Source organism: Rhagoletis zephyria, unplaced genomic scaffold (genome assembly GCF_001687245.7).
Source record: "Rhagoletis zephyria isolate East Lansing unplaced genomic scaffold, Rhagoletis_zephyria_1.1 Rzeph_scaffold_03381, whole genome shotgun sequence".
Taxonomy (NCBI): Eukaryota; Metazoa; Arthropoda; class Insecta; order Diptera; family Tephritidae; genus Rhagoletis; species Rhagoletis zephyria.
The window spans coordinates 1-14,954 of NW_016160464.1; the positions used below are offsets into that span (position 1 = coordinate 1).

Here is a 14,954-nt window from a genome sequence, read left to right on the forward strand (position 1 = left end):
TGTATTGGTGCTTGTTGTTTTCTACGCATTTATGCAGTGTTCGGTTGCTTTAATTTTTGGTCTCAGAGAGTTACCAGGCAGTTTAATTATAATATAATATTGAAAAAAAAAGAAATAAACTGACGATGAACATAAAACACAAATTGTTGTAAGGCCAATAAATAACAAAAAAAAAAAATTTATAAATAAATAAAGATAAAAAAAATTAAAAAGTGAAAAAAAGACTGAAAGGGGAAAATTAATTTAAAAAATATCTTAAAGTTATTAAAATTACTTAAGCGAAATTATAAGCAAGCAGTCAAGTATAAAAAAGTACAAATAAAAACCGTAAAACAAAAATACTAAATTCAATTAAAAGTGTTATGGTGCAACATGAGAAGTTTTTTTTTTGAATAGAAATTCGTGTATAAGGCACACAGAAGCAATAAACCTACTTGCAATCACAAAAAATCTTGCATTTGTTTAGTTTACTTACAGCTAGAGATATATAGAATACCGTTAGAGTTTTTATCTTATGCCTAAAACATACGCCGAAGCGCAAACAATTTCTTCACATTCAATACCACTTTCTTTTAAAGGTTTCTTAAACTCTTTTGCAGCTATGTGGTTTACAAATATTTCAACTGGAAAAGTATACGAGATTTCTTTTTTGCTCACGCCTTACATCGAGCTCTTCGCATTTCAGTCCTTGCTGGTCCTGAAATAATTGTAGACATTGGGCCAGGCGGCTAAGACATAATCCTCAATGCCGCATTCGTTGTCACCGCGCGCAATGCGGAAATAGCCATGTTCACCCCACCAGGGACCCCAGGAATTGGCGGCAACCTGTTAAGAGAATAACGACCAGAATTAGAATCAGTTCAGTCATATTTTTCGCAATCTCTTCATCCGAACACACACCCAGTACTTGACGCCATCGTGCTCCTCACCCCAACCGACCAATTTCACCGAGTGGAAACCAGTCGGACTGCTGCGACTGGCTGCGGTGTGCCGGTAGACACCACCCGAGTAGGCAAAGAAATCGCGGTAGATGCGCATTGTGGCCTGCACCGGGCCGGAATGGAAGATCTCCGCCATTATATCGGTTTCGTTATTCAGCGAGTAAGCCGGACCTGTAGTGTAAAATTCATCGCGGTCGGAGATGGATGACGGACGGCAGCCGTAGGAGCTGAGTAAACGACGGCCACCATGACGAACTTTGCACGTCTCGCGGCGTCCCGTGTAAGGATAGCATTTCTCCTCTAAAACACTACAAAAATAATGAATTTCTTAATTAGCGTATACTTTTTACTAAAATATTATTAACAACTTACCCCTGCTTGTGGAGATAACGCCACGCAGCGTCCAAATGACCGCCATTGCAACCCTGCTGTTTGCGTGTACACGACAAAATATTCTGTGGCGATAGCTGTACAACTTCCTTGCCCTGCGATTGTATGGCAAAGCGATCTGAGGCAACCGATGTGGTGGATAGCACCCAAGATGAGCCGCACCAACCTACAAAAATTTAGCATACAAAGTTAATGTAACAGTAACGCTACCTTCTCTATTCTTCTCTTATTCACCCACCTTGATCTGGCACATCATTTATGAGGCTCGCCCATCGATCCACGGCGTTGAATTGACGTGGCAAGGCGCCTGCTTTATTGGTCAATCGTGTCATTGCTTTGACGCGGAATGTTGGTTCCTTGGTACCCAAACGTAATGTTAGGCCCTCCGAGTATTTGTGTCCCCACCACTCGTCATATTTGCGTGCCGACCAACCTAATTGCCGTATGGAGTTCACATTGTTAACCAAATTGTCATCGGTGAGACAGACATCACGATCGCACTCCACTACACCGCCTTCGAGACAACGACACTCATTACAGTTGTCGGTGGTGGTGTTGTATTTGTTAAAATAGATGCCATTGTGTAGGCATCGGATTATCGGATCCGGCGCATTCAGGCAGAACGAACGGTAATCGGGACAGCAGTCAGAGGATTGATCGCGGTCACAGAATTCATCACAATAGCAGAGTGTGGCTGTGGGTGGAAAATAAGTACATATTGACAAGTTAGATGTGCCATTTTTATACACATATACATAAATACGTATGTACATTGAAAAAAAAAAATCAATTTTATAAATCGGTTTAAACAAATAACTAACGAGCTCCAGGAATACGCACTATCCGCTATGAGTGCTTTAAATACAGGAACAAGGCTTTTATTAACTCGTTGTCTTGTACACCTCTCACCGCAATCAAACGAACTCTTAAATAATACAAAGACAAATACCTGTTCTTTTAAAATAGAGCTAATAATGGAAACTTCGAGAACTGGCCACGGACGTACATACATACATATGTATGCCAGTATATTCCTCAAATTTACAGAGCTTTTTTGAATGTGGTCCGAAGTGTAATATCTCCGGGTCATCTTTGACTTTAAAATAACAAAAGAGAAGCGCGTAGCCATGACCGTTCAATCCCAATATCCTACGGTGTACATATGTGGACCATAAGCCAGCAGCAACATTTGGAGCGGTAACCTGGTCTCGAAGGTCGGACTTCAGCACAAAGCATATAGCAGGCACTGGCGTATTCATTGCAGTCTATGAGCCCATATGGATGCCACAGGATTCAGCTCAGACGACTTCTCTCAGAAACGCCATTTCATCTAGTTCTAGAAAAAGACGCGGAGCTATAAGAAAAAAAATGAAGTTCAAGGAGCTGTGGCCAGGTACTAAGTACGCTAAGTGGCTTTTCATTAGGGATTTAGGGATAGATGAGGTCTTTTAATGAGTTATGGCATAATAGATGTAAGGTCGCAGAGGAAGATCTACATATATCGGGAGTCGAAAGCATCTAGCTATCCCGTAACGGACGCGGTACTTTGGTACTTCTGGGTATTAAAAGATTGAACAGTTTAAAATCCATTTTCTTTTGGTTGGACACCGTCGAAACTTCCAGTCATTAGAAGTTTATAAACGAGGAGAAAGAATCAAGCCGATCGAGGTATCAATTGGGAAAATTAATAAAAATCCCAAGGATATGGTCAGCTTGTGACCTTTCTTCGTTCAAATCTCTCTACTTCACGTCCAAAAAAAAAAAAATACGAGTAGCAAATAGCGGTCATAGAATATTTTTATAAGCATAAATTATTATCCAGTACGTCATAATATAATTTTACAAGAGCAGAGTAATTATTGTACAGTCTACTTTCCCCAAGGGGGTTCCGCGTAAGTGGAACTACGGGCTTGACAACCCCGGGGCACCCAGACAAAGGCTACCAGTCCTGAGTCAGTGGAGGCTCAGCTGATAGAAGAGTCTTCGGCTTTCGAGGTCTTACCAGAGACTTAAACCTGGTACCACAGGGAACAGATATCTCCGGAGTGTGTTCACCGGCTAGATGGGCAAAACTAGCTGGATGAGCAAGGCGAGCAAGACAAGCACGATGAGCACTGGCAAGACTTGCAAAACGGTGAGAAAGAAGTTGAATAAAAAGAAGAAAAAAAAATTGGTGAAATGGTATATAAATAACGGTAAAACGGTCTGCCTGGTGAGCATTACTCCGGTCTGTTCATGGGTACGGCCTTTCGGGGAGTATCGGGGGGCTGTGGTTTAACACCCAAATGTGGGTAGAACCAGTAATTATTCAATGTGGAGTTGGATTGCAACCGGGTGTCGGGACCCAAAGAAGGGCAGAGGTTTTGGTAGGCCACGTACCCTACAAAGGTGTGTTCACCCCACACTGCCAAACGCTACCGAAATGCTTTCATTTCGGGGCGCTTATCATCACTTGGAGTTGAGACATTGTGCTGTTGAGCACCATGAGATAAGGTCGTCTTCGACGAGAGGTACTCACGATAAATCTCAAACACAATTGTACGGGCTACTTAAGATATACTGGTGTTCTGCCTAATGTGAAGGTAGGAGAGTATTTTAAAGGATTTGCGAATCAAGTAAAATCGCTCAAATTTCTTAGGGTCATGGAGGTTTTCTGTGGAACACTGTATTTTCAGAAGTTCTGGGGTATTTGTCAGAAGCACCAATTTACCTAGAGCGGCAAAATCATACTAAATTAACCTAGTCTTACTAAATTTCCTAAAAAAAACCGATTGATTATTTACTTACTTGAAATTGGCATCGCACAGCCATCTTCTCTGTTTCGACAACAGATATTCTTCGCCGCACAGTAAGGACCCGGATAGTCATATTTGAGTGTGTGATCAAAGGCCACTACTGCGCCGAGTAGTGTGAGGGCAGTGAGCAACCGCAGGCCCATGGCCGCCTTACCAATTTTACGATTCATATTTTTGCAATATGCTGTCAGGCTGTAAGTAGAGAGCGAAAAGTTAACAAATTAATATTAGTCATCGTAATTTTATTGGCATATAAAGGATTAAGAAGAAGAGATTAAGTCAAATTGCAATTTCATATGGTGTGTATGTACATACATAAGTATGTACTTAATAATACAACGACCCTGTACTTTTAATTCGCAATTTAAATTTATTGCAAACGTTAACCCAATTTTGCATCAGAATGTGCTCATTTTTTGAAAAATACTATATATAAACAAATAACAATTTTCAGCGAACTTTTTTGTTTTGTCTTCTTTAGTTGGTTATCTTCTTTATAAACGTTGGCACTACGTAGATCTTTAACATGAAAAAAGAATTAATAGCAACAACTTGGAAATAAACAGGGAATATCTCCCATGAAAATGTAAAAAAGATAACAAGATCCCTTAAAGTATATATGTGCAAATGTAAAAGTGAACGCATATACTAAATATTTACACAGATTTATGTACATTAGGGTGCATCGCCATAAAAAAACCGGTACTAATTTTCCATCGGAGCTATAAAGTTTATTATATTTTAAAACTTGCGCCAAAATATTTCTGAAAAATATTTAGACTAACAGGAGCGGGGTTCATATGAAAATACCCGAAAAAGATTTTTTTTATAAATAAAATTAGTTTTTAAAAGTATTTTTCCCAAACGTTTGCTTGAAAATGTTTAAAAATTGTATCAGCCGAATCATTGTAATCGGACTTTTGGAGGTGTTTTCATGAGCGTGTAGCTCCCGTAAATATTGCGATTTTTCCGAAATATTTTGTTGGCAGAAGTCTTACTCCCAAATTCATAAAAAGAACTAAAGAAGACTTTAACTACATTATAAATCGAGAATTTGTATGAAAGTCTCACTATAGAGCGCTTTAAATCTTTTATTTTTTTTTTATGAAGAAGGCCATTAGAATATAACAATTTGTTTTCATGAAGCACCCTAATTTTCATACATATGAACATAGTATGTCTTTAGGTGTATATTTACATATTTGCAAATATATTTTTTTCCGCACTGGAAAGCTGCGGGTAATTGTGGCGACAGTAGTGATTTCCCAACTAGAATGCTTCAAAAGCCTTCCAGAGCCAAAACTGATTTGCAGCAACCTTTGTTAGCCCCCAAAGCAACACCTCACTTTGTTGAAGCATCAAAAGAGAAGCTTAGTAACTAGAAAATCTCAACCGAGGATTTGCCATGGCAGATTTTTATTTTTTTTTTTTAATTTTTCTTTTGTTCCATTTACGGTTGAAACTTCATTTGCGTTGCTGATAAGATTTTATTTCCTATTTTTGTGACCGCATTTAACCGCTCATTTATTTGCTATTTATTTTCATTTTTTTACTTGTTTGTTTTTATTTACGTTTTTGCTGTGCCGAGATGCGTTTGTTGACAGCAGACACATTGGCGGCTGCCGGCTGCGCTCTGCGTGGTGGGAGGGCGTCACTTATACACAAATGTCTACCTACATACATACATACATAATGTGTTATACAAAAAGCATTTGTGAATATTTATGGGGTATACATATGTGGCATTTTACCACAATTTTTGCAATTTTTAAATTTCTTGTGTTCATACAAATATATTCTGTCAACAGCTGAATGGTGTGAAAAATAGGCAAAGATGAGGATTTAAAAAAAAAATGCGCTTAAAAAGAAATAAACCTAAATAAAATTATACAAATTAGGAACGTTTTCTCAAGTTGCTTTTAAATTTATCTGCCCTTCAAATATATTTTTTCAGAATAAAATTTGTGTATGAAGGGTACAGAAAGTTATCAATTGATTCCTCCTCATTCTCATGGCAGAAGATTCTGAGGTGAAACATCGCTGGTATTCGCCATCGTTGGAACATTGGTGTAATGACACAGTTGGAAGTGAGGATGTTGGTAAGAACTCTTATGGCGGACCTGCTGAATTTTAGAAGATCTTCTGTCTTGTTCGTTATTTAACGGCGGTTAAAGTAACCTTGAGGTCCCACAATCCTCTCGTTTGGTTTATACGGCCTTTATAACGTCTACAGGGATTTGTCGAGTTTTCTTAAAAGGTTCAATAAATAGTAGTTATTTAGAGTCGTTTATTGACATCCCAGTTCCGATTGAAACCATGTGGAAGACCAATTGCCTTCTCTTAAGCATAAATATAAGCTCCTGCTCAGATCTCAAACTGGCTAATCTGCAGGTACTTCGAGTGAAACAAGCACCGGTTTATCCATCAGGTCGATTGAAGTCTCAAACCGGTATAATGAAGTTACTGCCGTTTTCTCACTCAGCTATGCCGATATGCCGAAGCTTGAGTCGCAAGTAATGCCGCTTTTGAACTCATTTTATATATTCTGACCGATAAGAAAATAAATTAGTCGCCTTTTACCCACCCATAGTTGAAGAAAAATATCTTTAAATAGTTCGAAAAGCGTGCCTGCGAATTCCCGAAGTAAGTGTTTAAAAAAAAAAAAGGTTCGATATATGTACATACATGAATATGTATATTTTCTTGATGAAAACTGCGCGAAGCTACGCAAATTTAATGTTTGAAAAAAACAGGAATATCAATGGATTTTATTTCGCTTTTGTCAAAGTAATAATGTCAACTGACATTACTTCGCACCAATGGATCATCTGTGACCAGTGGATCACTTTGATGTTAGTACCTATGGTATTATCAGTATTTTTAAACTTATCGTTCTTGTTATTTTCGTCGTTAGGTATCGTTTTCGTTGTTGTTATCGTTATCGATTTTTTATTGTTATCGATTTTGCTACTGTTATCGTTATCGATATTTGATTTCGATATAGATATCCATATCAAAAAGCATATAGAGCTTAAATTTTTAAATTATCAAAGTTATCGGTAGCTTTCGATATCGTTATCGTTATTGTTGTATTTGAGTTTGATTGCCTGCGTGCAAATAAAACAAAAGAAAAAATTTTATTAGAAATCTTAACCCTATGCGACCATTATGTACCAAGGGTGGAGATACAAAACATGATTCAGAGTAAGTTACGCTACGCATTAGTTTTATAATCATGAAATCAACAAATCTATTAGAAAAATGTTCAATATTTTATGTGTAATAAGTATCAAAAATTGAAAGACGTTCACGATTTTTAAACGTATGTAGACACATATGTATGTAGGTGTAAACGTTGCTATAGGCTCAAGTTTAATAAAAATTTGCAATTGCAGTATTGGTATGCATACATATGTACATATATGAAAAAATCATATTCTGTACAGTTAGGCTTTTAATTAAAAACCGCAATAACTATCACACTTTCACTCACATCCTCTGTAATGTTGCTCATACGCCCCCGACAACAATATGCAACGACGCAAAAGTAGTACATACATACATACATACGTACATATTTATACGCTAGGTGCGATGAACATTTCCATTGCTATCTACTATGAATTATTCAACAAAATACCGATGAAAAGTTGTTAAGTGGACAGGTATGTTTTTATTAAAAAAAAAATCGAATATTCCTTAGAACAATAATTTCCGCATTGCAAACAAAAACGAGATTTTCGACGTTGCCCAGTTTCAGTGGATTTACTTTTTCTACTCCATTTTTTCGCGTGCTTGAGTGCTTGCACATTTTTAAATAAGTAAACAAAAATAAAAAATAGAAAACAAAACAGCTGATTGTAACAGAAATGTGATCGTTTGCGTGGGTAATGTCAAAAACGGCCTGAATAGTCTAAGTGGCGTGGAAAGCAGCAAACCGGTTAAATGAGATGACAGAGTTGTGGCTGCACGCACTCAAATTTGCGAAAATACGTACATACATACATATGTACTTATGTATATAGTTCTTAATGCGATCAACATTTGCGATAGATAGCACAGTTTGTCAACAAACCAGATTATGAGCCTCTGTATGTCGAGTTTTTGTATGCTCACACGCTTGAGTAGCGTTCAAAAGCAATACGTTGCCGATTGAGTATCCACATTATTGATATAAATTTTGTTTTAGAATTTTTTATTTTGCCTGGAAGTACCAAGCGCTGCTCTAAAGCTCAGCGCCACGCACTGATTGCTTGCTTAGATGGGACGGCAGATAAAACTGAACCACGAAAGTCACAAGCAAAGGATGAATATAGATATAAAGAGAAAGAATGATCCCGAATGTGTACACAAAATTGGTTAATTAAAATGTAAAAATCGTTTTTTTTTTTTGGATTTCTCGCTATTGTTGTCTGCAGCTTAGAATTTTGTTCACTTGACCGTTAAAGTAGATCTTAGTAAGCGAAATTTGATTCTCTTTTCTACGATAAAGAACACTTTTTTTAAGTTTAAGAAATAGTTTCTCAAAAAGTGTTGTTCAAACGAAAATTTTCGCAAAAATGATGTCATAAAGTAGTCAGTTCAATAAAACGCGTTTTTAACTTGCGGCGTACATTTTTTGTCAGTCCAAAAAAAAAAACAAAACACGAAAATTTTGCATAGAAAATTGTATTCTTGAAATATTGGAATTTTAAATGAATTGAAAATTAATTGGAGAAAAATTAGTTTGCATGATTTATAACGAGTGGATAAGCAATGGATTTGAGCAGAGATATTGTTGAAGCGCAGTACGCAAAACGTTTATAAGATTTAAAAGTAAACAATCAAGCTTTAAAACAACTTGATTTGCTACTTATCACTACTACCTGCTTTGGCGCACGCGCTTCAGCAGTTTAGTCAACTGGAATAAATAAATTTCTGATTTCTGTGCAGCGTTCTTTTAGTGGGAGAATATTCCAGTTAAAATTAAAAAAAAAACTTGCTTCCTTAAAAAAATTAACGCTTTAGTATTCTGGTCCGTTTCAAACATATGTATGTTCAAATATATGTATATTTAAAAAAAAAAAACAATAAAAGTTTCTCTAGACACTAGCAATAGGTGTCGGAAAAAAGAAAGCCATGCCAAAAAGTATTAGCGAAGTGCTACTTCAAATAAAAAAAATCGACAACGACAAACAAATCATAGAAATATATGAATAATAATAAAATAGACTTAAAAATTTGTTTATGTTAAGCCACCAAAACTATATCATAAATTATATTGAAATTATTGTGGGATTAGACGATCATTGAATAATCGAAAAGAAACTCAGAAGAAAAACAAGAATGGAATAAACGGTGCTAATAAACAAAGCAATAAATACATTCACATACATACATATATACATATGCACATACATACATACATGCATGTACTCATGCACGCTACTAATTCTTAAAAATAAACTAAAACGAAAATTTTGTTAAGTTAGAAGTGGTCCGTGGTTGCCAATTTTGTGTTGTATTTGGCACAATTGTATGTGTGTTGTGTAGAGCAGCAACCATTTTTTTCCCTTAATATTGTTTTATATTTATTTTAATTTTTTTTTTGCATTACACTTTCAGTTTTCATTGTTTGTCGCTATTTTTATGGCACTTTCTTTTTGTTTACTAGTTGATTATGGGCGTGTTTCGCTTGCCAAATTTTCTGATGAGCAATTGATTTTTGGTCAACATTTGTACGTTTTAACTCAATGAAGAGAATTTTTATGGTAAATTTCCACTAGGTATTAAATGGCGAAAATTGTAATGACAAAGTTTGGCATTAAAAAATATTCGAGTCTTTACGTTAAAAAAAAAATAGTCATTAAGTTCATTTCGCCATGGAAATTTTAAAATGGCCCCAGTTTTTTGTAATTTCAAAGCCAAGTGGAAATTCGGCATTAATCATAAAAGAAAATTGTCTCTAAATATTCTACAATTAGATATATTTACGTAACTAAGATTTTGAAATAAGCCATGTTTTAACATTGATATTATACTGCCTTAGACATTCCTTTCATGAATATATTTTTTTAACGATTTAATAAATTTATTATTATTATTATTCTTTGGTTTATCTGGCTTAAAAGTCATTCTTAATAAATAAATTTTAGAGTCACTTTCATTAAACTCTCATCCATGTACAAACCTGCATATACGTATACTATATATACATTCATACATATGAATCCCTCGTTTCATTTTCCTCAAACGCATTAAATGGTAATGCATATTTCACACAATTTTTTTCTCGCGACTAATTATGTTTATAAATTCCCGCGGATCATATTTTGCCATCATTGCCATATGGCAATATTTACCTTTATTTATACAGATGGCAGTCGTTTCGTAATGAAATACGATTTTATTAATTATTGTTAAGATAAATATACTTGGCTATATGTTTAAGTATATAAATATACTTGGATATGTTTGTTATCAGTGCATTCGAGTTGTGAATATAATTAGTTTTTTGTTGTAAAAAGATAATTTTTGCAACACATAGTAAGCAACCCAGATGAATGCATCAACGCCAGACGCAATTATTAATATTTTTGCAAGCTTTTAATTCAACCTTATCTAAATGGATTTTCGATAACATAATTCACTCGCTATCAAAGGGGGAGGCCTAAAAATATATTTTGAGGACTCAATATAAATATGTTCCATAAGAAAAGTCAAAGGCGATAAGCATAGATTTAGATTTGAGTATTTTTTTTGTTTCGAAATTTTCTACAATATTATTTCATTAGAAACGGCCTCAAGCTAAATGAAAGGGTTGAATATGATTTATTAGGCCTAAAAATAGAAACACAAAATTATTTTTTTGTAGCACCAAAAATAGTTATTTAGCAGAAAAAAAGCATACTTATAATTAATTATTATCATTATTTTTTGGTTAAAAAAAATTGGTTGAAAAATAAGAAAACCGAAACTTTTTGTTTAAATTTAATCAAGAAAAACTTTTTTTCAATAAAAAAAAATTGTTATATTTTTAGTTTAAAAACAAAAATAAAAATTTTTTCATAATTTTTATTCTTTCATTATTTAAAAATATTCCCGACCTCTGAAAAATCTTAAATAATATTATTATTTATTTTAAACGCACTTCGCTAGCTTAGAGCAAAAAGTTGCTAAGTCCACTCATATTTTGATAAAGGAAGCGAGAGAAATTAAAAATAAATCGTTTCGAAAAGGAGGGCACTGTTTTATTTTTTCTCGTTTATATATTTAATGAAGGGCAAATTTTATTAGTCCAAAAGAGGCACCAAAAATCTATGTACTTGAAGATAATGGCTATAAGATGTTTTATTAAATGAACTTGGCAACCTTTCACTTTAAGCTAACGATTTGTAATTTAAGAGCCGCGAATGCGATTTGAATTCGAGTTTTTTATCTTTATTTTCATGTTGCACCAAAATTCGTTATTAAAAGGAAAGATTTTAATAACTATTTATGATTCACGGCTTATTTTTTCATTTTACATAAAATAAACAAGAAAACAAAAAATTTGTTTCAAAGAAATGGAAAACGTGCTTCGCAAAAATATTTTTCTTTTCACTTAAAACGAAACAAGCACTTTTTTAAATAAACGATCAACGTTTATGAAATTTAAGCAAAAAAATACAACAAAAAGTTTTTGGCAATTTTTTAAATGTATAACAATATTCGTGTTCTCTGAAAAATTTGAAACAGCAGTATTACTTAATTTAAACATGTAAGTTAAAATTCGTGAAATTGATTTAGATTTGAATTTTTTCTTTTTCTTTTCTTATTTCACTAAAATTCGTTATTAAAGGGAAATATTTTAATCAACACCTACTGTATGCGGTTTGTTTTCTCTTTTAACACCATTTTGTTAAATTTTGAATAAAAAACGTAAAAAATTTTATTAAAATAAAAAACGGAAAAAATCAAATTTGAAACAAAAGCTTTTTTTAATAAATATTTGGACATATGGAAAAAATTCACCATTTTTGAATAATTTTTTTTAACAAAAGCATGATTACTTTGCTGAAAGACTTTAAAGACTACCTATGCTCTGGAGGTTAGTATTTAATTTTACCAAAAATTATCACCATTAAACAACGAAACTCTTTTTTAAACCATTGTTAGATGCATTCGTGAAAAAGGAAAATTCTATTTTCATTGAGTTTGAAATTTTAAAAAATATTTTTTTTGGTATTTTTTTTTGTTTAAATTCGCGTATGATTTAGCGTAAAAAGCTTTTATATTCGATAAAAAAAATATTGTCAATAGTAAATACAGTACACTTGCGAAAACTCGAACGTTCGGAAACTTGAACATTTTTTCTACTCCATTGACTACTTTAAATCGAACAAAATGTTTCTTTTAATTCCTATTCCACATCAATATTAGAGTCATACTCCAGCTAGTGGCTGTACAACTGCTGATGCTTACACTGTTTTTGCTGCTAGATGCGTAAAGAGCGAAATACACCACACAAGCGGTTTGACAAACCAAGCGAAATTTCCCTTTGCTTCAAGCCATTTGTGCTGTGTATGGGGGTGTTTGAAGGTTTGACAGCGGTTTGTCAAACCTTCAAACACCCCCATACACAGCACAAATGGCTTGAAGCAAAGGGAAATTTCGCTTGGTTTGTCAAACCGCTTGTGTGGTGTATTTCGCTCTTAAATTTTTATTTAAAGGCGCCTTACTATGGACTGACAGACAGACAGACAGTAACGGCCTAATCGATTTCTCTTGTCATTCTTGTACACATTTGTCTACATAGATATATCTATTTTGATTTTACAAAAACCCGTTATGCGAATAAAGTTACAGTGCACTCGGTATAAAAATAAAAAAAATTCGAAAACTCGAACAATTCGTTAACCCGAAAAAGTCTGATTTTCATTAGTTCGAGCTATCGCGAGTAAACTGTATAGAATATTCCCTTCTGCAATATGTAGTATGATATCAACAATGTAATAATGACACCACTTAGTATTTTGAAAACCTACAATACTAGTACAATAATATTGAGTCAAAGGCGACCTTTGATTCTTGCAACGCTGTAAAAGGAGCGCACACTTGCGATATTTATTTGCAATTTAAGTAGTCAAATTGACGCCCAAGTATGCTTTTTTTTCCGCAGTATTGCAAGCATACGTTTACAGTTAATTAACACCACCAGACAATGGCCCTTTCAAATATTTTTAAGAACCATAATTATGTAAGGGAAACGAAACGAATGCAAAAATTTTCAATTTCACACTCCATTAAGAAGTAAAATTTTCAATTTCGCAAATATCATTCCAGGAAGCTAAATGTAATAATTTTACACCTTTGAAAATTTGCACTATTCATGGATTTAGTAAGTTAGTGTGCACCGTAAAGTAAGTAGCTGTTGACATGTATACGGCATCGTTAAGCAAGGAATTTTTTTTTTTTTTTTTTTTTTTGTTAAACATCTCGTAGGTACTTTTGGTCGTTTCTCTCATTTTTGCACATTAAATTTTGCAAATTTACAACTTGACTAGAAGAATTTTCTTCGCGGGCAAATTAGCTGCCAAAAACATGTTGCAATGCAATGTCAGGGACAACAATTTCAGTAGTAAATACTCGTATGTGTGTTTGTGTGTATTAGAACTGCTGCAACTGCATTTTTAGTTATAAATATGTTTGTCTGCGCCGCCAATTCGTTACAGTTTTTGCAGATGCAGCAGAATTTCTGAGTTTATTGCCACGTGAGTGTGGATGATTTCAAATGAAAGAGTATAAAATTTTGTCGTAAAAGTTCATAAAAAAAGTGCAACTGCAATCGTACTGAAAAAAATTTATAGTATTGTGGGTTAGAACTAATAAATTTGATTTACACTTACAGATATTAAAAAATTACAAAAAATTTTGTCTAAGAAATGAAATTTTCTATGGAAAATTATAAAAAAGGATTCCGTCATATAAAATCTGCCTAAAGTTATTATATTTGTATGTACTAGGTACACTCTGGAATCATAAAAATTGTTTGTCTAAAAACACCAACAAAAATTTTATAAAAGTTTACTTAGAACGTTTTTTTATCTTCCTAATCTAGTAAAATGTGTTATTAACAATTAAAACTGTCTCAAATCAATGAATTTGTACTCAAATAAAAAATTGAGAAATTGGGATTATAAAATACATATAAACATTAAAAATAATTTAAAGGACCGTTATTCCAAGGTCTTCCAGAACATTTTAAAACATTATATGTTTATCAAATAAGCATTCAAAATTTTGCACTTTAGATACTAACTTTTTTCGAAACAACTAATTTGTTTTCAGTATTTTAATAATTCTTCAGCGATATCACACACTTTTTTAATTTCGAAAAATTCAAATTTCTACACTTTTATTAAAGTTCACTTATGTACTCGTATTCTCTTCCTTGTTAACTTTTTCTCATGCGCGCCAATAGTCTTTTAAATTCAAATATAAAATAATAAAAATTCCGTTCGCAATTCTTTCAACTTTTTCGCGTACCATCTGCGATCGCGGCTCGATATCAACTGAATTCAGTAGCAAATTTGCAACGCAAGAAAAGTTAAGGCAAAGTAAGGTATCGCACACATACATACATGTATTTAACAAAAAAACGCAAATTATCAAAACACAAACTCACACAACAAATGTGCCCCACTCAACAAATTATGAGTAACAGTAGAAATGTTTGGCCAAAAAGCAAATAAAATAAAAAACATAAAAACGAAATGTAACAAAAAATAAAAGTAACGATTGTGAGCTTTTGCGCGCGTCCATTTAGCGATCGGAAGTGGGCAAAGTATTGCACGATTTTTAAATTTAC

General features: G+C 33.8%; 1 protein-coding gene across 1 annotated transcript; it reads right to left on the reverse strand.

Annotated features, from left to right (window-relative positions):
* Positions 1 to 512: 512 nt before the first annotated feature.
* LOC108368902 (tubulointerstitial nephritis antigen-like) lies at positions 513 to 14,654 on the reverse strand. Its single transcript, XM_017623858.1, has 6 exons — positions 14,406 to 14,654; positions 4,119 to 4,318; positions 1,570 to 2,025; positions 1,314 to 1,497; positions 901 to 1,249; positions 513 to 825 (listed from the first exon to the last, which is right to left on the reverse strand). The coding sequence occupies exons 2-6, from the start codon at positions 4,294 to 4,296 to the stop codon at positions 682 to 684; spliced, it is 1,311 nt and encodes a 436-aa protein (XP_017479347.1). The 5' UTR covers positions 4,297 to 4,318; positions 14,406 to 14,654; the 3' UTR covers positions 513 to 681.
* Between the last annotated feature and the right edge of the window lie 300 nt (positions 14,655 to 14,954).

Excerpts from the sequence above, each read along its gene's own strand:
- LOC108368902 (XM_017623858.1), bottom strand. The coding sequence starts at position 4,296 with ATGAATCGTAAAATTGGTAAGGCGGCCATGGGCCTGCGGTTGCTCACT. Across the intron at positions 2,026-4,118 it reads CTGTGCGATGCCAATTTCAA|CCACACTCTGCTATTGTGAT; the intron begins GTAAGTAAATAA and ends TTCCACCCACAG. Across the intron at positions 826-900 it reads ACGATGGCGTCAAGTACTGG|GTTGCCGCCAATTCCTGGGG; the intron begins GTGTGTGTTCGG and ends TTCTCTTAACAG.